A 24638-nucleotide genomic window follows, 5' to 3' on the forward strand; every position below is an offset into this window, starting at 1 on the left:
TCATATATAGATTTACTATTCCATATAAATAGAAATGCTTATCTTGTGCTATGTATTGACTGTAGTTCGCTCATGTCATATTCTCTTTGTGATTCCAAGACAAAAACATTTGGCTTAGAATAAATGTTTTTATAGAACTAAGCGACTTTGATTTTGTATAGGTTGCTCCGCTGTATTTACACTTATTATGTTATAAATGCATGTCGTTGGGATGAAATTGAAGTGTATGGCTTTCACTGAAGAAAATGTTTGTGTAGCTGCAGAGAACTACTTGATTGAAACACTGGCACTGTGTCAAGCCGGAGCACTCACTCAGGACGTGTAGACATGGGTTTATGGTTTCTAAGCATTGTTTTTATGTTCTAGCTTTGCTTCTTGTTTTTAGATACTACCATCTAAACTACCTCCGTGTTGTAGTAATGTTTTATGTAGTGACTCCAACTCAATGTATCTTCTTCCTTTTCGTTGCATACACTGGAAGAATGAAATCATATTCCATATGCGTAAATAGTGTTTCACTAACTGCGTATAGTACGTACATTATCTTCAAATAGTTAACACAATTACTCAGCTTGACATGGCAATATACGCTTCTATAACACATATTTCCCATATAACATTATTATGACATCAAATAAAACATAATACAATGTCATGTTGAATGGAGGTGTAGGGTTTAGTGATTATCTTCTTCCCTGTAATCATAGATATCACAAAATTTGAACAATATATATGTAATGTGCTATATCGTTTGTTACATTTTCTATTCTATATGATCATGTAGAATGGAAATGCATGTTACTTACATTTCGAAATTTGGATTTAGTTTATGAAAGATTAGGGTTGACATTGAGCTAGGGTATATACTTCCATGTAGGGTTTAGTAAATTAAGATTGAGATGAGATTAGGGTTATATTTCCGTGTAGGGTTTAGTGATTATCTTCTTCCCTGTAATCATAGATATCACAAAATTTGAACAATATATATGTAATGTGCTATATCGTTTGTTACATTTTCTATTCTATATGATCATGTAGAATGGAAATGCATGTTACTTACATTTCGAAATTTGGATTTAGTTTATGAAAGATTAGGGTTGATATTGGATTAGGGTTTATATTTCCATGTAGGGTTTAGTGATTAGTGGCTAGGGGTTAGTTTATGAAAGATTGGAGTTGACATTGGATTATGATTTATATTCCCGCGTAGGGTTTAGTGAATAGTTGATAGGGTTTAATTTATGTATGATTGTGGTTTACATTGGGGCAAACATTACCACCTTCCATGAAGGCATAACCATATAAACATTTGAGAAATATGTTAAAATGATTTTTAGATTGCAACTACATTTTCACATTTTCTATTATATATGCCTCATGTCGGCCTCTGCCTAGGCGGCAACTCGATCTTATCCGAAACGATTTTCTTAAAATCCGATTTATACCGATTTATATGATTCAAATTTGTTTAAAATGTTCTAAATCAGTTAAAATTGGTTAAAATTCATCTAAAATTGTCTATATATGTTAAATTAAACAATAATATTATTACAAATCTACAAATTTGTCTACTTTCTTCTGTTTTGTATATCTAATTTTGATAATTCATCACAATAATTTTATAATTAAACTTAAAAACTAAAATATGTCACATAAATGTATAAAATATATAAAATAAATAAATAATTTGCTAACGCCTAGGCCTCGCCTAGGCCCCGAATAATTCGCCTAGTCGCTAGTCCTCTATAAAGCGCTTAGTTACCGCCTAGCGATTTTTAGAACATTGGTAATGCATCTTACTGGCATTTCGAAATTTGGGTTAATTTATGGAAAATTGGGGTTGACACCGGATTAAGGTTTATATTTCCGTATAGAATTTAGTTATTAGTTTATAGTGTTTAGTTTATACTCCGTGTTGGGTAATCCTTGCTTTCTTCACCTTCATGCTTTTGAGTTCCTTCGGATGGACTTACAGTGGTAATTAGATGGAATACAACATTTATTGGTACACATTCTAATTTACACCACTTGTTTAACTCTGCACAGTAAAACATCTCTAATAACTCCACCTATTTACGTGGCTTCCTCCTAATCCTTTATATGGAATAGTTGTAATCCATTAGTGGCCATTTACTGCAGGGAATATGTCATCATCTCTGCATAACCGCACACATCAGCGTCTACGTAAGTGGTTATTTTGGGTCATGTGCATACACCTTATATAGTTTATGTAGTTCATGTGGAATGGAAAGAAGATTCTTCACATGTATCTATTTACGTTCATAATATATATTACATTCCATCTGACTCATGCCAAACGGAAAGTTCCGTCGTCTAAATTGGACGGTTTTATTGAACTCGGCTTGACTTTATGTAAACCATTTCATATTTTACTTTCACCATGCACCTTATCACGATTCTGAAATTGAGAACACCATCACTCCATTGTAAATAAACTTACAATAATCCATTCCACATACGGGACGTAGTATGGAAAGCAATACAATCGGAATAGGATTTATGTCATCATCTTCAGATCGCCGTTGTGTTAACAGAGTTTCTACCTCTCTCATATTTGTTCGTCACTACTCTTGATTTATATCCTCCCGCATACGTGCTCAAGACAGTTGTGCACAACGATCCCTATTATATGTGATTGTTACAGTGGCAGACAAACCCTCCACATCGTTCATTTTATAACAACGAACCGGCAACCTATTATGGTAAGGGGCATAACCGGGTGGAATCAAGCCAAAAAGTCTGACAATGAATTACGTCAAAATCATTGGTACTTTCTTCATTTGTCTTTCAAATCTTGCTATCTCGCCAATAAGCCCTAAAAATATTCCCAACGATTACATCCCTTTCTTAATCACCATTTAAGAAAGTGCAGTAAATAAAGGATGCGCGTGGCGGTAACTGGTAAATTTCATCGGTTAAAAAAAAAAGAACGAGAGGCTTGTAAGAAGAGTACGTTTATTCCGACGATTTCAGAAACTAGGGGTGGGCGTTCGGATACCCGTTCGGGTTCGGATCAGGTATTTCAGATTTTTGGGTATTTTGGTATAGGGATAAAGAATCTGTTCGGGTATTTCTGTACTTCGGGTTGGGGTTCGGATATTTTTAGTTCGGGTTCGGTTATTTTGAATCGGGTTCGGATATTTAGTTTTTAAAAGAATTTTTTTTTCATTTTTTAAGTTTACTGTATTTAAAAATATAGATTTCACTTAACTTATTTTTTTTTATTTTTTATAGATTGAATGATTAATAGGTTTGGAGATAATATTTCAAAAACAAATAGATATTAATTTGGATATTGTTTTTAATCTTTGAATGTAACTTTTGTTAATACATGAAACAAAAAGTTTGACATGCATTTTAAATGAATATCAAATCATTTTCTCCATAATTATATATATACTTATGATCTTAAAGTATGTGTAACATCAATAAAAATATTTTTTTTTAAAAATGAGAGATGTAAATTAGAAATATAAGGGTAAGTATACATATGTTTGGTTATCTTCGGATATACATTCGGGTTCGGATATTACCCGTTCGGGTTCGGATATCCAATCTCTCCTAACTTAATACCCGTTCGGGTATTTTGCTACTTAGGTTCGGATTTCGGTTCGGATTTGTTATGAAGAAGAAGAAGAAGAACTACATACTCAACTTTTAAGTGATATCTCTCTTTAAAATGAACTCAAAACAATTTCTTCTTAATTAGTGTTCTCTTTTGGTTCTCAGTACATAAAACTAAGAGATTAACATGAGACTAGGTTTAACCAAGCTCAAATTGAGTGAACAACAACTTCGGATTGGTTAAATATGCCATGCTGGTAAGTAAAATTTCACGGGACGCCCGTTTTGCCGTTGAAGCGGTCTTGCATTCGTATTAGATTGCTGCAGCAGAGAAACAAACAGTTTTATATTAGACTATCTTTCTTAGAAATGAAAGCCAAGAACTGTCACATGATCACAATATGTATTATACATTGTCACATCTTCTAACTGTTAGTTTAAAAAAAAAGAGAAGATTCGAGTCACTCACATCGTGTACAGACACGCGAAGCAAGTTCAACTGTTCCAATGTCACAGTCCTCATCTGAAATTTTTTGGAAATGTATTATAAAACCAAATAGAATAAAAGGAACTTTGTGTGTATTAATAATCACTACAATACACATTAATTATGAATTGGTGACAGCAATATACAAATAAACAAACACATAAGGTCTATATATACAGAAACTAGATAGTTTTAAACATATATAGGAAATAAACTAGTGATTACCTCTCTAGAAATGGACCAAGTAACGTTTTCAGAACATGGAGGAGTTGTCAGTGATCCTAAATATCTGTAATAGAATCTTGTTTTGAAATTGACTGCTCTAGGATCAATCAAACTGACAAAATCCTCGGACTCATGTGCATCAGTTATCCTCTTCAATTGTCTTTCCAACTACAAAAAAAAAAACATAGAACTAATATACAAGTCGGTAGTTCTATAGAAGCAACTGGTCTATTATTAGGTTAGCTATAAGGGGGTTGAGACTGCAATACCGAAATGAGAAAAGAGTCAGGTCGTCCCAAGCTGTACAAGAACGCCACAACGGCGAAGCGTCCATCTTTGCTCTGATGAACCATGTGTTCCTCGAGAACAAACCTATGTATGAACATTATTCAATCATTGCATGCGTGCTATCACATCAAATAAGCCCTCGAGACATGTATACTTTTTTTAACAGTGACATAACCATTCTCACAAATATGATTACAGTATAATAAACATGTACACGAGTAGAGAAACCTTTTGCCGTTGATGGTGTGTTCGGAAGGAGAGTGCCAATGAAGCTGTTGAAGCTGATATACGGTACCATTGATAGTTATACCTATACCTGCATTCCCTCCTTCAAATTCCAACTACCACATTAACAAAAAAAAAAATATTGTATATATGACTCAAAAATATAACAAATATATATTGGAAAATATAATATTAGTTGATTATTACCATGATATCATGGCCTCTGTTCTTAATGGTGGCATTAGAAGGTAAATAATGGCTGCGTAACGGTCCAAGATTGTGATCAATGAAGACTCTTTTGTCCGTAAGATCAATAGGTGACTGCATCGTGCCGTTTCCACACATTTTCCATTCTGGCTTTAGTGTTCCCCATTTCTCTGGCCCCTTCTCTCCTCCCTTCTCGTAGCTAAACTCCGTTTCGTCCTCTACGAATCATATGAAAGATGAATGTGCTTATCAGTGTGTTTCATGTCATGTTCAACGTAAGATTAAGATTTCTCAAAAACACACCAAACTTTTCGAGGTAAGCTATATATATATACTGATACACATTTAAAGATGATTTAATTAAGAATAGCGCTTACCGACTTCTCCATGGTCTGGTGAACTCGAGACAGTAGTGATAGAGATGACGATAAGGAAAACGATGCATACAATCGATGGTCTCTTCATTGTCTTATGTTATGTGTAAACCAGGGAGTGAAATACTGAAAGAAGATTAAACAACTTTAGGGGGCTATGGTGATAAACAATTGTATTTGTTCTCTTTTATTTCTCTTAGTCAATATATCAGATTTTAAATGCCTTTATTTGCTCCTGACTGCACCTTAATTTTCTCTAGTTTCCTTTATGTTTCTTTTGGTTTTGGTATAATTTAATAAAGTTTATAATTCTATAAAGGGGTAGGATATCTTTGTGTGTGTTAGTATCATGCATTTATGGAGATATATAATCTTGGTGTGATTCACCGAACAAGTTGAATGACTCTAAAAAGCAGATCGTGTGTCGAATTTTTACTAGCTTCTAGTTACATGTGTTAATTATTCATACTTTTACATTCTACAATCTAATAAGAGTAGCTTAGGAATAAACAAATAGGAGTAGTTTTAATTTTTAATTTTCTATTTAAACTCATCGTGAGCAGGTAATTAAGTGTCGTTATGAAAATTCTACAGAGTAACAAGAGTAGTTTTAAGAAATAAAACAAGATTTTGACTCAGGGCATTAAAGCGCGGAATTAATTTTGGTTGAAAAGAATAATGTCATTATTTAAATATTGGATATTATTTCTTGTAAAACTTGTGTGCATGATTTATTTAAATTATTTTCGTATGTGTGTTAAATTTTTGGATTTTTTAAAAAATAATCATCCAAAGTGTAATTTTTTTAGCTTTATTCAGTGTCCAATCCCGACCCGGATCCGCGGTCTAAACGATAAAGCCGGTGACCCGCAATTAAACCGATAAACCAAGTGATCTGGATATAATCCGGTTCGGATTTAGTGAAAACCACATTAATTTAAAATCCGATAAAACTTGGTAAAACCCCAAAAATCTGCCATTAACATGTGATTCGACACTGGTTGATCCGGTCAAAACCAAAAAAATCTGACAATATTTTTTAAAAACTTCTCATATACTTTTAATATTATATAAAATTGAATAAATTATTTGTAGAAACGTTTAAAATGAAACTGATTTTAATCCTCATTGTTATCCACCGATCTGTTCTAAAATGTTTAACATTGGAGAGGCCAGTAATTTTCATTATAGATGTCATTATAGAATTTTCGATAAATAGAATGAGTAATATTGCCTTTTTGTGATCAGAAGATTTTGAACAAACAAATATTCATTGTATAACTTAGCTCAACAAATATTCATTGTCATTTTCAAAAAAAAAATATTCATTGTATAAATGAATATAGGAAATATAAGATATTATATTTTTTTGTTAGGTAACAGCTTGATCGAGGTCAAATGGATCATATTTTAGTTGTCAACCTTGATTCTGATATATATTACGAGGTGTTATTGGTTTATATATTTTGATTGATTTAGAAATTCATACAGTATTTATAAATCCAAAGAAAATATACATTCAAATTCTCTCGAATTAGAATTTACAAATCCGGATGTTTTCCCTCGGATTTGAGCCTTTGTATTTTTAACAAAGAAATCTATGCAAATTCATTCAAATCCATTATGAAATCAAATCTATTAGTAAATCCTTATGATTGAATAACACTTGATTTAAATTAGAATTTATTAATCATTAAACAAATAACACATGATTTCAATACATATTTTAAAATCATAGAACCAATAACACTAAATTTAGTTTGGATTTTCAAATCCATCAAAATACACAAACGAATAACCTCTTCTTAGTTGCTAGATATTCATCCAGTTAAGATTTACGACCCGAATTTGTTTTCAAAGCTTATATAGGAAATAGGAGATTTGGAACAAACTAAATATAATTGAATAAAACGAATATATGAAACAGAAGATATTATATTTTTTTGTTAAGTAACAATTTTAAAGAATTTCTTGGAATAGTTTTATAGATAGTTTTGTTCAAAAAAGAAGGTTTCGTAGATAGTTTAGTTTTGAAATTTTTGTTAACATGGTTAATATTTTGAGTCTAAAAAGGGATTGAGTAGCTATCTTTTTATTATAGATCGATATACTGCTCAATTTAATTATTGATATTTTAATAATTAAAATAAAATCATGGAATAGTTTTATAGATAATTTATTTTTGTAATATTTGTTAACATGGTTTATATTTAGAGTCTAAATAGGGACTGGGTAACTGTCTTTTTGATTATAGATCCATATATTGTTCAAATTTTCAAATAAATCGTTTTAAGAAATAATAGAATGGTGCATTCGTTTATATTATAATTTTTGTAAGTTAATTTGTATTTCTATATTGAAAATTCAAAGTAATTAGATATATCCAATATCTAAAGTTCCAATATCTACGATAATCTTTTGTTTTGATTAAAAATGGGATATTCACATATATCTATATTATTAAAAGATAAATACCCATTTGAAAATGTTCTTAATTCATTAATTAAATTCCCTATTTTTTTGCTTGTTTTTTTCAGTTGTATTTATAAAATATCCTAAAACCAATAAAACTGTCTAATTTATTACTCGTCTTTTCAGTTACATTGATGAAATATGCTTAAATGAATTTAAATTTCATATTTTATTGTTTGTCTTTTTCAGTTACCTTAATGAAATATCTTTAAATAAATTTGGACATAATGCCATTTAATCAACCAAAAAAACTCAAAAGTTATCCTTACGTGCATAATTTTAATTTAATTATAATATTTTCATTTTATATTTGAAAGATAAATGAATTTTCTTTCAAACAATAGTTTTGTAAATGTATTTTTTTTAAATAATAAATTTAAATTGTTATTATCATTGAATATAATTATTTTTGACATGATTTGAGTTTTCGTTTACATCAAAACTTATCATATTTTAGGATAATTTTAATTTAAAATGTAATTTTCATATTTTTCAAACAAATTCTAAAAATATTTTTTAAATATTTTGTTATAATTTTTTAAAAAATATTGAGTTGCATTTCAAATAAAAAGGTAAATATATTAAAAATATTCTAATTAAAATATGTAAAATTTAATATAATTTTAAGGAAATGGTAAAAAAAAATTACACATAAAAAAAATCATGATTTTTGTTAACTGGGTGGATCATTATTTATATGATATCGCACACAAAAGAAAAATTTCTGTTTTTACAATTATCTAATTAACTCTATATACTCTTTTTTTTATATTTTTTTATAAGATATCACACATTCGTAAAAAAATAGATAGTTTAAGATGCAAAAAAAATATTTACTTAATGAATGTAATATGAACGAATATTACAAATCTATCATTTAATAAAATAAATAATTAAAAACTGAAAATTCATATCCGCGCTCAGAGTCTAGTTATTAGTATTATATAACACCAGTATATTCTAATGTAAGATGTTTCTTAAAACAAAAGAAGTTTATAGAATTTCTTGTAAATTATATTCATAATTTTTAAAAAAGCGTAATTATACTAATGATTTTTTAAAAAGGGATTTTATATTTTATCTAAAAAAATCACATGGTATGCAAAACAATACTATACTCTCCCTACCATGTGGTTAATCGGAAGATTGATGCAAGAGAAAGAAAAGAAAAAAAATGAAACCAACATGAAAAAAATAGATGTTAAAGCCAAACCATACCGAGAAGATCAAAAGAAAAATTTAGTTCGGGCTAAGATGTATATACCAGTCGGTGGCTTCAATAGTGAGATCAGTTTTCTCCTTCAACTTGACTAAAAGCTTTGATTGATTCGTCTCTGCTCATAGCACGTGAATAATCAGCAACCATAACTCCTTATTTGAAAATAAAAACTTCACCATCAGTACAACTTCTTTTTAAAACCCGTCGAACTAAAACCCAAAGAAAAAGCAAAATCATCCACCCACACGGCTTAGCAGATGAACACAAACAAAACTCATAAAAATAAAACTCACATATGTTGTTTGGGGAAGATCAGAAGAGGGCACAATAGATATCCCATCAAGCATGTCGTTGGCTTTTTTAAAGAAATTGTTGTAATCATATTGGTTAATATATAACCATCGCTGCTGCTATTTTAAAATGAAACCCATAAAAATCTGTCTTTCACCAATCTGTTAACGAATGATCAAGCTCTCAGTTTGTGTTTGTTTGTCCAAAAAATGATGAAGTAATTAAGTGGTAATATATTTATTTATGGTAAATAGAATATTCGATTGGTTGTTACAAATAATTTTCCAATTCTTTTTATTTTATTTAATTTAAAAGACAATGACATGACTATGTAAATACTTGTAAAACAGAAGAGTACCTAAAAAAATGATCTTCTGTTTTATTATAGATAGATAGATAGATTCAAAATATGATGGAGTAATTAAGTGGTACTATATTTATTTATGGTAAATAGAATATTCTATTGGTTGTTACAAATAATTTTCCAATTCTTTTTATTTAATTTAAAAGACAATGACATGGCTATCTAAATACTTGTAAAACAGAAGAGTACCTCAAAAAATGATATTCTGTTTTAATAGTATAGATTAGTGGTGTCAAAATGAGCTAGCTAGCTCGCTCAACTCAACTCAAACTCAGCTCACAGTGAGCTCGGCTCTTTCATGAGCTAGCTCAGCGCAGCTCATTTATTATATGAGCTTCATTATGTAAACTCGAACTCAGATCATGTAAATCATGAGTTAAATGAACTAACTCGTGATTTAAATAAAAATAATAATTATAAAATAAAATAGTGATAGAATAACTTCTATAATATTGTTCAAAATTTAAAAATTAAAAAATCCAAAATATAAATATTAAATACTAAATAAAAACCAACACATGACAAAAAAAACACCTAATGTAAATTAAATTAAATCAAAACCAATGATCCAAATCTCTATTTTTCGTGAGAGTCTTGAGCCAATTCATCTTCAATGTCTTATATGTATGTTTTACATTTAAATTTTAGAAAATAAATATGATTAATATAGATATTATCTTTTAAGAAAGATTTGGTTTGACATTTTAATTTTAGAAGATAAATATGATAAATATAGAAATTATCTTTTTTACGTAAAAAAATAGAAATTATTCAGATATAATATATATAAAATATATTATATATTATTGTAAGTATAAAATGAACAAGCTCATGAGTCAGCTCATGTTCATTAAAGATTGTTAATATAACTCGTGATCTAATTTAGGCTCGATCATTAAACTCATTTATTAAATGAGCTTAAAATATAGAAATCGTGCTCATGAAATAACGAGCTGAGCTGAGCCAGATCATGAATTATAACTCATTTTGCCACCCCTAGTATAGATAGATAGATTCAATTTAAACTCTCTCTGTTATAAGGTAAGTGTAGTTATGAAGATTCTAATCGACTTTGATTAACAGAGATTGCTAAATTATTTTAACTTGACCATATTAATCTAGTTGAGAAGGAAACTAGTTACTACAGAATCAATTCCATTTTGTATGAATATCAAACTTTCCAAACGTTAAAAAAACTTTTTTAATTAGTTTATCTCATGAAAAATAAATAAGAGAAAATTGCCAAAACGGAACAAAAATTTAGGATGGTTGTCCCCTTAGTATAATACCATCACTAAGTTGTCCCTATAGTATAATATTTTTCATAATGCCAAAACTAACATTTCATTAGTCAAATTAAACCTATACTAAACCATTTTTAAAAGTTTAATGAAAAAGATAAAAATAAAATGTTTTAGAAAGGCAAAAAAATATAAAAACAATTTTTAAAAAAGGAACAAAAAACACTGAAGTAGGGAACCAAATATCCCTACTAACCCTAATCTTCTTCCATATCAAAATCTTCCACAACCATTCTTTTAAAATATTCTAATGTAGAACTTGATTCCTATAACAGTAGTCTACTCCCTTTGTCATCAGCCAAAAAAACTCATCCAATGGTTGAACCAAATTCCCAAACACCACATGTTGTATAGATATGCATCATAGAACAAGAGTTTGTGAAAATCACAAGACAAACTATGGAGAAATCATATATTGATGAAGAAGAAAAGAAAAAATTGTTTTTTTCTATTTTGGCAAAGCAAATCGATCAAAACACGTTTTAGGAAGTTAGAATATTTTTAGAATATTTTCTTAACAGAGACTTTCTTAATTTTCGAAAAAACAGGTTTTCTTATCCGTAGAAGGCACATTCTACAATAAGTAGAACCATGACAAAAATCTTGAATGCAATTTCTACCTCATGTAGACGTACGTGTTGTACTTAGATTTCGCATTCCCGAAATATTAGAATACTTCATAAAAGTAGAAACTGCATTTGAGAGAAAAGTAGAAACTGCATTTGAGAGAAAAGTAGATATCTTTACAATTAGTAGAATTCGCATTCCTCGTATTTAGAATTTTAATTAAAAGTAGTTTTTTCGCTCTAAAAAAGGTAGATGAACTTGTTTATTCAGGAATTCGTTTTCTACTAACTCATTTTCCGTAGAAGACGAGTTCTACTTTTAGTAGAACAAAATTTAAAATTTTTATTTATCAAGTTTTTCAACCAAAAAAATATATGTGTTTGGGTATATCGGTGTTTTATTAATTGTTTATATTTTTAATAATTTTTTTGATTCATTAACTATTTATTTCATTAAATTTCAGCAAGGAAAGAGGTAAAATGAAAACAAAAAGACAAAATTGGTTTTATACCAAAGGGACAATCATGCTAAATTTTTGTTTGGTTTTGGCGATTTTCCCAATAAATAATACACAGTAAAAGAACCAAGGCGTAAGTCAAACAGTTGACTTACCCAAAAAAGATTCCTCAAAGCTCTTTCTTTACATGTATACGCTTACATCAGTAAATCTTCTTAGAGTTTACCATCTTTTCTATTTACTTAACGTGTTCTTTTACCAGTAGTCACAGCAAGAACACACACCATCCCTGAAATGGTGGAACCGAGTTCTGTCTCTTGCAACAATCTCCCTATTGTATATCTTTGATATAAGCTTTGTCGCCTCATGACAGTTTCTGCACACTCTTAGATTCTTCACTACTGTAAGTTTAGTCCCAGGTTTCGTACTGATCAACCCAAATGCAATAGCTAGCTTCTCGCTGTGATGCCTCAACGCGCCTTCTTTCCGTTCTTCTTCCATCTCCTGCAACACTTCAGAAGTATCCGGAACAAACCCTGCTTCCTCCAGTAGCACATCCATCTCTTCTAACATACGGTAGATTTCTCTACTCTGCGGATGGAGCTTATCCCCAATGATGAACTCATGGACCACAGAGTCTATTTCGATAGAGCTGCAACCAGGAACTTTCTTCATACCTTTACCATTAAGAACCTCTCGTATTCTTGCTACATCTTCCCATCTTCCTGCTGTGGCGTATATGTTTGATAGAAGAACATAAGAACCTGAGTTTTCAGGCTCAATCTCCATGAGCTTCTGTGCAAATGATTCCGCCAGTTCAAGATTCCCATGCATCTTGCAAGCTTTGAGAAGAGAGCACCAAATCACTCCATCTGGCTCCATTGGCATCATGTGTATAATTTCTTCGGCTTCTTTGAATAGACCCGCATGACCTAGAAGATCAATCATGCACCCGTAGTGCTCTAGTTTCGGGGTTATATTGTAGTCCTGTGTCACTGATTTAAAAATGTGACGTCCAAGGTCTAACAAACCGGAATGGCTACAAGCAGACAACAAACCAACAAGGGTGATATCGTCTGGCTCAATACCGTTCTTTCTCATTCTTGAGAAAAGATCAAAGGCTGCATTGGCTCTCCCGTGCATCGCAAATCCAAATATCATTGCGTTCCAAGACGACAAGCTTTTATGCATCATGCTGTTGAACACTTGGTGTGCTGCTTCTATGTCTCCACATTTGGCATACATGTCGATGAGGCTGGTCCGGAGAGCAGAACCATTTGTAACACCCTTTAGTCTCTTGTCGATGTACACATGAATCCATCTCCCAATATCTATGGCTCCAAGGTGTGCACAAGCAGGAAGAACACTTAGCATTGTCACATCGTTTGGACTTTCACCTGATCTCAGCATCTCTTGAAACAACAACAACGCTTCTTTGTAAAGATTCATATGCGTGTAACCACCGATCAAAGTATTCCATGAAACTACATCCTTGCACGACAACCCCTCGAACAGACCAGATGCTATCTCCACGTCACCACATTTTGAGTACAAACCGATGAAAGCGTTAACAATCTTGAGACTTGAACCAAAGCCATGATGATCATCAACCAATGTATGTATCTCACGACCCAATTCAATACTACCAGACTGAGCACAAGCAGAAAGTACACTGACCAATGTACCCTCGTCTGGCCTAACGTTCATCCTCATCATCTCTTTAAACAACTCTAACGCTTCTTCATAACCACCGTTTTCCACATACCCTGTAATCATTGCATTCCATGACACCACGTCTCTCTCAGTAATTTCATCGAACATCTTCCGTGCGCTTCGAACATCGCCTCTGGACGCATAACCCGTGATCAAAGCTGTGCAGGAAACCACGTCTCGTTGAGAACTTGTATCGAACACCTTACGTGCATCTTCCAATCTACCGTTTCTCGCGTACATAGAGATCAGAGAAGTGTGCACATATCGATCTACCTCACACCCAAGCTTCATAACCTGCGCGTGGATCTGTCTCCCTTCCTCGAAAGTCTTCGACTTTGCACAAGATTTCAATAGAAACGGAAATGTGTAGGCATTAGGAACATGCCCGAGCGAAACCATACGAACATACATCTCCAGAGCCGAAACAAGGTCCGAACTCGACGCGAGCCCACGAAGCATCGTGTTCCAAATCAAAAGGTTCGGCTCCTGGATCGTTTCGAAGACAGATACCGCGTAAGGAAGACCGTCGAAGTGTGGAGAAACAACGCAGAGCTCGAGGAGCTTGCTGAGAGCGTAGTTGGTGTTGTGGAGCCCCGTTTTGACCATCTGAGCGTGGGTTTCGCGGAGAGATTGGTGGGTTCTGCAATTGGAGAGGAGGGAAAGAGAAGGGTGGGTTCGAAGAATGTCGTAGGGAGGATCAGAGGAAGAAGGAAGGAAGTGAAATGGGTAAGAAGAGGGAACTGCGAGAGGAGGAGGAGGATAAGGGAGCGCCATCACTCTTATGATTCTCATCGCATCTAACGGATAATTAAACTACCCGCCAAAAGATCTTCGTGGGCCTTATTGGGCTCTTTTGACAAATACTTTATTTTAGATCATGTTTAGGTTTTTTGTTGGGCCATATTAGCAACGATTTGGTAGGCGTTATCATAAAAGCAAGATTAATTATATAAAGAATTAAAGATTGTAACTAGTGAAACTAGTGAATCCATTATTTTGGTGTTTATATAAAGAATTAAAGATTGTAAGAACTTGTATTGTGTCTTCTTCAACTAAACTCTTGGTCTGTATAAGTGAACCATGCGCTTGTTTATTGGTTGAACCGGCCTCGCATTGGTCAGGGAGTCCTGTTAAATATTAATCAAAAATAATGAGGATATGATTGTATGTTCGACGACAAAACATCATGGTCTTGTCTTTTCATATTTGCGCACTATAGACTTATATCTTGACTTGACAAATATGCAATTGAGAATCTCAGTTTGAGAGCAAACATAAGTTAATGATGTTAAATGATATATTTAAAGAATATGACATACGTACTTTAGTTGTTAAAGTGTGAAATGATGAGAGGAAAAAACAAAACTTACATCGTGCACAGCCACACGGAGAAGCCTCACTTGTTCTCTTGTCACGGTCCTAATCTGAAAAATTTAAGGAAGCAAACACTGCTATTAACCAATAACCATGCAATACAATAAACATGAAGTTTTGAAAATGGATAAGTTTTAAAGGTTACCTTTCTAACGACACTCCAAGTAACGTTCTGGGTACAAGGAGGAGTGGTAAGTGAACCTATGTATCTGTAATATTTTCTGCTTCCGATCTTAATTTGTTTGGGATCAATCATCCTTACATGTTTCTCTGCGTCATCCAGATCAGTAATAGCGTCTAATTCCTTCTCCAACTAGCACAAACCCAAAAAAAAATAAAAATAGAACAATTACTACTAGTACTATAGGTAATAATTAAAAATAATTGATAAATAATAGGTAGTAAGTTTTTCATTTTGTGTACCGATCTGATAAAAGTATCAGCTCTTCCGATCTTGTACAAGACAGTCACAACAGCCATTCTCCCATTCTTGCCTTCGTGAACCATATGCAGCTCAAGTGCAAACCTGTTTGCATGATGCAGATTTCGTATATTAAATATATGCAAGTGTCATATATATCAAATTCTATTAATATATTATACTTTAACAGTTACAGATGATATTTCCAAGACGTTTGGTGTAATATTTGTTTCACTCAAGATGAATTGGTTACCTTCTTCCATTGACCGTATGCTCAGAAGGAGAGTGCCAGTGAAGCTGTTGGAGTTCATAGTGAAAACCATTGATCTTAATACTTCCTGCTCCATCTTTAAATTTTAGCTGTTCAACAATATCAACAAAATAATAAAAAAATTGGTTTTTAAAAGGTTACAACTATTAACAAGTCGAAACACATAAAACCTAGGTTTACGTGTTTTGCTAGTTGTATGGATAGAAACTCAACAAAATCAATGAAAGGCATGTGCGCAAACAGAAAATAGCTAGGTCTCCAGAGTATTTATATATATACCATAATGTCATGGCCTCTGTTCTTGATAGTGGCATTGGAAGGTTCATAGTCTCTAATAAGCCGTCCAAGATGAGAAACAATCTTAACTCTCTCGTTCATCAGATCAATGGGAGATTGTAACTCTCCTTTTCCACACATCTCCCATTCCGGTTTAATTTCGCCCCATCTCTCTGGCCCCTTATCATCGTTCTTCTTGTAGTTAAACTCGTGTTCGTCCTCTACATATCACCAATAAAAAATATTCAAGATTGTCATAAACTCAATTTAGAAGTATATAGAAATATAGAATAAAATAGAAAACCTCAAAGCTTCCTTACCAACTTCTCCATGACTTGTAGCAGCAGTCGAAAACGAAAAGAGGGTGAAAATGATAAACACAAAGAAGATGCATTGGATTGGTGAGCTCTCCATCTCTTGTTTTGTCTTGTTGAGGAGGGAAAGAGAAGAGAATTAGTTTTAACGTTTAAATTGTAAGACAAGTTAGTACATATTGAGCTTGGTTGAGAAGCACATGCAACTATAAATACTTGTTGAGACAGACGATTTTGTCCGGATATGTTACTAGTCCACAATTATAAAAGAATAATTTTGACTAACAGAGATTGCTAAATTATTCTAACTTGAGCAAATTAATCTAGTCGAGAAGGAAACTAGTTATTACCAAATCAATTCCATTTTGTATAAATATCAAACTTTCCAAACGTAAAATAATAATTAATTAGTTTATCTTCCGAAAAAAAATAATTCCACAAAAGTAAAAGAACCCAAAAAGATTCCCAAAAACTCTTTCTTGAGATGCGTACTCCATCCGTTTCATTTTATTTGTCGTTTTAGATTTGTACACACAGATTTAAAAAAATATATTTAATTTTGCATAGTTCCAATAAATAACATCATTACCTATACACCTAACCATATTTCAACCTACAGAAAAATAAATAGAAGATTAAAGTTAATAAATTTAGCCTTAAAACTCTAAAACAACACTTATTTTATAACAAATTTTTTTCTCTACGACGACAACTAATTCGAAACAGATGAAATATATATTTACATTAGTGAATCTTCTTAGTTTTTACCATCTTTTCTATTTACTTAACGTGTTTTTCTAAATCAGTTATCACAGCAAGAACACACAACATCTCTGAAATTATAACGCCTTGACCGTCTACGGCTAATAGGCTACCCATGCCCGCTCACTCGGCCCATGGACTCCATCCCGTCTGACAGTCGGTCCGTTAATTTTTTCAAGACCTAAAAGTTTTTTTACTAACCCTGCAATCACCACCCGGTATTTTCTCGTGCTTTGTCCTCACTTGCACAGTATCGTGAATCACTTTCTGATAGATCCTCCATCCTTTCACTACTTCAGCCCAGACACGCTTAACCTTTGAGTTCTAAACGAATGTGTGTCGGAAAACGTAAGTCAATTTTGGTGACATAGGTAGCCAAAACAATTCTCTTAAGTCTTTCCATATATCACAACTCAGGATGTTACAATTCACTCTCTCTCAAAAAATCAATGCCCTCCCATGACATGTCTCAAGATGCCTCTCGGGTTAGAACTGAGATGGCTCACCAGCTCTGATACCACTTATAACGCCCGACCACCCATGACTAATGGTCCACCCACACTCACTCACTCTACCCGTGGGCCCATCCTATCTGACGGACGGTGTGTTAATTTTTCAAGGCTCGAAATCATTTTTTACTAACCATGCAATCACCACCCGACCTTTTTCTATGCTTTGGTCTCACTCACACGATATCGCGAATTACTTCCCGATAGGTCACCCATCCTTTCACTACTCCAGCCCAAGCACACTTAACCTTAGAGTTCTAAACAGATGTGTGATGGAAAAAGTAAATCAACTTTAGTGACATAGGTAGTCAAATCAATTCTCTTAAGTCTTTTCATATATAACAACTCGGGATGTTACAGAAATGGTGGAACCGAGTTCTCTCTCTAGCAACAATCTCCATTTTGTATATCTTTGACATAAGCTTTGTAGCCTCATGACAGTTTCTGCACATGCTTAGATTCTTCACTACTGTAAGAATAGCTAGCTTCTCGCTGTGATGCCTCAACGCTCCTTCTTTCCATTCTTCTTCCATCTCCAACAACACTTCAGAGGTATCCGAAACAAAGCAAGCTTCCCCCTAGTAGACATTCATCTCTTCTAGCATTCTGTAGATTTCTCTATTCTGTGGATGGAGTTTATCCCCAATGATGAACTCATGGACCACAAAGTCTATTTCGATGGAGCTGCAACCAGTGGCGGACCCAGGACGAACTTTTACCGGGGTCAACCCACTATTAAAAATGTAAAAAAAAATATAATGGTGTCACATGAGAGTCGAACCCCAATTATTTGTGGATTCAATGTACCATCTGAACAATAAGTGCTGCAAAAACTTAACTGTTTTTACATGCATTTTAACAATTTATCATATTTATGTGGTGTCAGTTAACACCCAATTGGCCTTGGTGGGTACCCCTCTGGCTGTAACCAGGAACTTTCTTCATACCTTTTCCACTGAGAACCGCTCGTATTCTTGCTACATCTTTCCATCTTCCTGCTGTGGCGTATATGTTTGATAGAAGAATATAAGAACCTGAGTTTGCAGGTTCAATCTCAATGAGCTTTCTCTGCAAAAGATTCCGCAAGTTCAAGATTCTCATGCATCTTGCAAGCTTTGAGAAGAGAGCACCAAATCACTCCATCGGCATCGTGTTTATAATCTCTTCCGCTTCTTTGAATAGACCCGAATGGCCTAGAAGATCAATCATGCACCCGTAGTGCTCTAGCTTTGGGGTTATATCATAGTCATGTGTCATTGATTTTAAAATGTGAGAGCGCCATAACTCTTTCTTATCGCATCAACGGGTATTTAAACTACCCGCCAGATCTTCTTAATGGGCCTTATTGGGCGTTTTATTACGAATACTTTATCATAGCTTATGTTGGGTTTCTTTTTGGGCCATATTAGGAACGATTAGGTAGTCGTTATCATAAAAGCAACATTAACTATATAATATGATTATTTTTCGTAGACGAGAAACAAATACCCATCAAAACAGTATAGTAATAATGAAGCCATTATTTTTGTGTATATATGAAGAATTAAAGATTGGTAAGAACTTGTAATGTGTCTTCATCAACTAAACTCTTGGTCTGTATAAGTGAACCACGCGCTTGTTGATTGGTTGGACCGGTCTCGCATTCGTCAGCGAGTCCTGTTAAATATTAATCAAAATAATGGAAAGGAGTGGTGAATAATTTGGACAGACAAAACATCATGGTCTTCTCTTATCATATACACGCACTATGGGCTTATATCTTGACTTGTGAAATATGCAATTGAGATCAGTGTGAGAACATAAGTTAATGATATAGACATTACTAATTTAGCTGTTAAGTGTGGAATGATGAGGGGGGAGTGGGAAACAAAACTTACATCGTGCACAGCCACACGGAGAAGCCTCACTTGTTCTCTTGTCACGGTCCTAATCTGAAAATTTTAAGGAAACAAACACTGCTATTAACCAATAACCATGCAATACAATAAACATGAATTTTTAAGATGGATAAGTATTAAAGGTTACCTTTCTAACGACACTCCAAGTAACGTTTTGGGTACAAGGTGGAGTGGTAAGTGAACCTATGTATCTGTAATATTTTCTGCTTCCGATCTTAATTTGTTTCGGATCAATCATCCTTACATGTTTCTCTGCGTCATCCAGATCAGTAATGGCCTCTAATTCCTTCTCCAACTAGTACAAGCCAAAAGTTAGAGATAAATAAATTATATACTATCGATAATAATTAAAATATAGAAATTAATTGATAAATAATAGGTATTAAGTTTTTATTGTGTGTACCGATCTGATAAAAGTATCAGCTCTTCCGATTTTGTACAAGACAGTCACAACAGCCATTCTCCCCTTCTTGCCTTCGTGGACCATATGCAGCTCAAGTGCAAACCTGGTTTGCATGTTACATACTACGTATATAAGATATATCATATATCCAAGAATCATATATATCTCCTAACAACTTGACCCCAAAAAAGAATCAGATATATAAAATTATATTTATTTATTATACTTTAACAATTACAGAATTATTGATTTTCTAAAACTATATATATCAGATATATCCAAGATTTTTGGTGTAATTTCCTTCTTCTCAAAATGAATTGGATACCTTCTTCCATTGATTGTATGCTCAGAGGGAGAGTGCCAGTGAAGCTGTTGGAGTTCATATTGAAATCCATTAATCTTAATACTTCCTGCAGCTCCATCTTCAAATTTTAGCTGTTCAGCAATATCAGCACATAATAACTATCAATTAGTAAAAACACATAAATCCCAATGGTTTTCATGTTTGACTAGTTATGGATAGAAACTCAACAAAATAAATGAAAAAGCATGTGCTTAAGTAAAATATAGCTGGGTCTCCTGGGTATTATATGTATATACCATAATGTCATGGCCTCTGTTCTTGATAGTGGCATTGGAAGGTTCATAGTCTCTAATAAGCCGTCCAAGATGAGAAACAATCTTAACTCTCTCGTTCATCAGATCAATGGGAGATTGTATCTCTCCTTTTCCACACATCTCCCATTCCGGTTTAATTTCTCCCCATCTCTCTGGCCCCTTACCGTCGTTTTTCTTGTAGTTAAACTCGTGTTCATCCTCTACATATCACCAATAAAAAAATATATTCAAGATTGTCATAAACCCAATTAGAAGATATATAGAAATATAAAATAAAATAGAAAATCTCAAAGCTTACGTACCAACTTCTCCATGACTTGAAGCAGCAGTGGATAGCGAAATGAAGGTGAAAACGATGAACACAAAGAAAATGCATTGGATTGATGAGCTCTCCATTTTTTGTTCTATCTTGCTGAAGAGGGAAAGAGAAGATAAATAACCTTTACTGTTTAAGTTGTAAGACAAGTTATTACGTATTGAGTTGTGTAGGGAAAATACATGCAACTATAAATACTTGGTTAGACAGACGATTTTGTCCGCGAGATTTCCCATGCTCTCTTCCTTCCAGACGACAACTTTGACTCTTTTGGAAATATGTTTATATTTAATATCGGAACAGAGAGCAGGTGTGAATCAAACCCAATTTTTCATCACCAAATCGGTTACCATTTCCAGTAAAAAACAGAAAAAACACATGTGGGATTTATTGCGTTCATTCACATGTGTCAATAGCTTACAAGGATATGGCACACATTTTATTACTTTTTGAAATGGTATAACGAAGAAACAATTTCACACCTGGATCATTAACTGTCCTATCCATTGAGCAGACATAATAGAAAATTAAGAGTAATCCCTCCGTTTCATATTAAGTGTCGTTTTAGAAAAAAATTTTCGTTACAAAATAAATGTCGTTTTCGATTTTCAATGCAAAATTTATTTTTCGATTGGTTGAAATATGGTTATGTGTATAGGTAATAATGTTTTTTTATAAGAAATGTACAAAATTAATTGTTTTCTTAATTCGTGCGCAGAAACCTAAAACGACACTTATAATGAAACAAAAGGAGTATAATTTTATTGAAAATTTAATGCTTCTGTTGTATTAATGACAATTTTCTTTTCTAATCAGTAGTATAATGATATCAGAAGGTTTGACAAACTATTCTCAAAATTCAGTGCCGATGAAAATAATTTAGGAACTTTGACATGTAACCTTCTCGTCAATTATTAAAATATTGAACGTAATTCCTTTTTACTAGGTTTTCCCAGTTACCTCTACATTTTAATAAGCAACAAAATAGGAAGGAAAAAACTATTAAAAAAGGAACGGGGGAAGGTAATTAAAAACGTCAGAAGAAAACTTTACACATATAAAGCTATGCATGAAACGGAGCTAAGATGCTTAGAGTGGGCGCTTCAGAGCATGAAGGATCTTGGATATCAAGAAGTAGTATTGGCCTATTGGGGTCTGATCTTCACGAGCTGATTGAGGCCATGATGAAACCTTTGAACTGGCCAAGATATCGGATTATTCTCCATCGGATCAATGTGTTATGTTCGTCCTTTGTTTCAGTAGCTTTCGAAGAGTCTACTAAGTCGAACAGAATTGCTCGAGAAATTGGAAAAAGTGTACTGCAGGGCGGATGGTTTCACTCCTATTTGGCTTTGAGTGGTCCTGCTTGGCTACATGTGAAGGTGCAAGAAGGGTCTGTTACAGAGAGTAATACATACAAGTACAATGCTCTTTTTATTTCACAAAATACTACAACAAGATTACAATGAAAGTTTATCTTTACATAGATACTAGCTCTCTTCCGAGTTGACTAACATGTCATACTTCAGACAGAGACACCAGCCTAACACGTTCCTAGATCAAACTAACCCAAGAATCCTTCTGACCCCTCATGACCCTTAGCCCTTATGCCTTGTGTCTACTCTCATTCAATACCAAAGCTCTTATGCTTATGGCCTTCTCTTGAGGTGGTACCTAATCCTAGGCACGTCTTTCTCTACTTATACTTGTACATTTTGTGGCTTGCCCTAGCCAACTTCCTAAGGAAGAGATATTACCATATCTTCCTTTATGGAATATTTCCAAATCTTCTTCAAAGTCTTTTGGAAATCTTCCCTTGATGATTTACATTTTCTCCAATGTAAATCATAGCTTGCTTAGCCTCCAAGTAGTCTTTACTTCAGCTCTAAGTCGGTACCAATTCCAGTCTTCAAGTCAGCTTCACAGCTTCACTTCAGCTTCACTTCATGTAGCACTTCTTGTACTACTTCATGTAGTACTTCACGACTGGTACATGGACACCTTGAGGAGTTGTTTTTCTTCAGCTTCTAAAACTCAGTCGTCACTGCACTAACATTATGTACTCATAGATCTTTTTTAGATTGAGTGTATAAGTGTTTCTCGTCTATTTCTTTGTTCCTCAAACTTGTTTTGGTTGATTATTTATCAATGCAGTCGTTAAAAAAAACTATGACATTTGCTAAAAATAGATTTATCAAATTTTAGACTGAGTTAATATATAATTTACTTTCATATATTTTCTTTGTTGGAAAATTTTATCTGCAAATTCAAGTTTTATTGACAGAAGAACAACCACCAAGCAAAAGGTGATGAAAACCAATACATGAAAACAACATCTTGAAGTCTCGCGTTACTTTCCTGCCTACAACCAAAAGTAATTATTTAGTGTGGTTAGATAAAATTTCACCATTTTTTTTTAAATCTACATTATAATGAGTCAGTTTCATCACTCCGGATGCGACACGTTAGCAGATAAGTGGATCCCACTTTTAAGAAGTGGGGAAAAATGTCAAGTCTGTGACTCGAACCCAGGTTACTATGATATTAACACCAACATTTATTCTACTAAACTAAAGGATACTTTGTACATTGATTACCGAAATTAATATATATTTACGAATGATTTCTTATAGTGGATCCCACACATAACTGTAATGTTTCAATACTCACGTGTAACTTTGATCATCGAAACCTATTTAGTAAAATCCGCATTTTGGCCCAATAAAACTTATAAGTGGGCTAAATCTCTTTTGTATGTATCTAGAATTTTTATAGTACTTTGTCTCCACCGATAAACCGAAGCATTACCCTTTTAGCTTATCAAAAAAATTCTGAAACTTTTCATCTTCACCTCTCTATATCTCCAACGATCAGTTATGGTACTGTTTCACCTCTGAAATGATCCGTCTCAGTATATATAATTCCTCAAACAAACCTTGAGACTCATATCTCTTATTAAATTACTCCTAAATTGAACTGTCGCAGCTTTTAGCCAACCTTCGAAGATGTCAGCCTCCAGTGCTGTTGTTGCTTAATCGGTCGTTGTCCCCGCCACCTTTCTCCGCCTAGAACATAGTACCCAGGAAAAGGTATTAACAATTTGACTTTCTATGGAATACTATATACCATATTTGTTTAATCAATATTCAAGCTATCAATTTTAATACTTTAAGCGTATGTTTCTGTGGGCAGAATTCCGAGATCCACGGTTCTATCCCAGTTCGTTTGAATCACTACCATCCATCGCTACGATAGGGGGTCAATCGTGAAAGTTGATTGATCGCTTTGAAGTTGTCCGATTAACTAATATGATGTAAACTCTGTTCTGATGGGCTATAACGGAAATTTATTTGGTTGCTAGGACTAACAGAGGCTGCAAGGCTGGGTACGTCTCAGGCGAAGCTGAAGGACGGTACAACTAGAGCGCCTATAGTCCGGTTTTTGTCGTGCCAACGTGCTATGGAACTTAAGCCTTCCTAGGAGAATCCAGATCACTTCGAAATGTCGGCTGTCATTTTCAACAGGTACCACCAAGATGTAAATTTTTTATGTTTGTGGTGTGGTTCGACTCAAGATTGAAACTTTTGCTGATGAAATAATGATTTTGTGGATGCATGTCAATAATATTTACGAGGCTACAAAATGTTCACTGTACATTGGCAGGGAAAAAATGGCTATGTATGGTTCAGTTGTAACACCGG

The 24638-nt window shown here is 33.4% G+C and overlaps 4 protein-coding genes across 5 annotated transcripts; all 4 read right to left on the reverse strand.

Moving 5' to 3' along the window:
- Positions 1–3701: 3701 nt before the first annotated feature.
- On the reverse strand, positions 3702–5648 carry LOC106293759 (alpha carbonic anhydrase 5). Its single transcript, XM_013729406.1, has 7 exons — positions 5395–5648; positions 5018–5235; positions 4814–4926; positions 4567–4669; positions 4298–4465; positions 4055–4108; positions 3702–3906 (listed from the first exon to the last, which is right to left on the reverse strand). Exons 1-7 carry the CDS (start codon positions 5480–5482, stop codon positions 3826–3828), a joined length of 825 nt encoding a protein of 274 aa, XP_013584860.1. The 5' UTR covers positions 5483–5648; the 3' UTR covers positions 3702–3825.
- A 6479-nt stretch (positions 5649–12127) lies between these two features.
- LOC106296095 (pentatricopeptide repeat-containing protein At1g08070, chloroplastic) lies at positions 12128–14549 on the reverse strand. The gene has a single exon (XM_013732151.1). The coding sequence runs from the start codon at positions 14547–14549 to the stop codon at positions 12318–12320; it is 2232 nt and encodes a 743-aa protein (XP_013587605.1). The 3' UTR covers positions 12128–12317.
- Positions 14550–14827: 278 nt separating this feature from the next.
- LOC106294157 (alpha carbonic anhydrase 7-like) lies at positions 14828–16531 on the reverse strand. Its single transcript, XM_013729757.1, has 7 exons — positions 16438–16531; positions 16121–16338; positions 15824–15930; positions 15573–15675; positions 15295–15462; positions 15146–15199; positions 14828–14902 (listed from the first exon to the last, which is right to left on the reverse strand). Exons 1-7 carry the CDS (start codon positions 16529–16531, stop codon positions 14828–14830), a joined length of 819 nt encoding a protein of 272 aa, XP_013585211.1.
- Positions 16532–19203: 2672 nt separating this feature from the next.
- Positions 19204–21171, reverse strand: LOC106293795 (alpha carbonic anhydrase 7-like). Of its 2 annotated transcripts, XM_013729439.1 has the most exons (8): positions 21120–21171; positions 20924–21033; positions 20604–20821; positions 20329–20438; positions 20004–20106; positions 19728–19895; positions 19580–19633; positions 19204–19358 (listed from the first exon to the last, which is right to left on the reverse strand). In XM_013729439.1, the coding sequence occupies exons 2-8, from the start codon at positions 21015–21017 to the stop codon at positions 19284–19286; spliced, it is 822 nt and encodes a 273-aa protein (XP_013584893.1). In that variant the 5' UTR covers positions 21018–21033; positions 21120–21171; the 3' UTR covers positions 19204–19283. The 2 variants fall into 2 exon arrangements, with proteins under 2 accessions (XP_013584893.1, XP_013584892.1); XM_013729438.1 differs by lacking the exon at positions 21120–21171 and having other exon boundaries at positions 19205–19358; positions 20924–21097.
- Between the last annotated feature and the right edge of the window lie 3467 nt (positions 21172–24638).

Source organism: Brassica oleracea, chromosome C5 (genome assembly GCF_000695525.1).
Source record: "Brassica oleracea var. oleracea cultivar TO1000 chromosome C5, BOL, whole genome shotgun sequence".
Lineage (NCBI taxonomy): Eukaryota > Viridiplantae > Streptophyta > Magnoliopsida > Brassicales > Brassicaceae > Brassica > Brassica oleracea.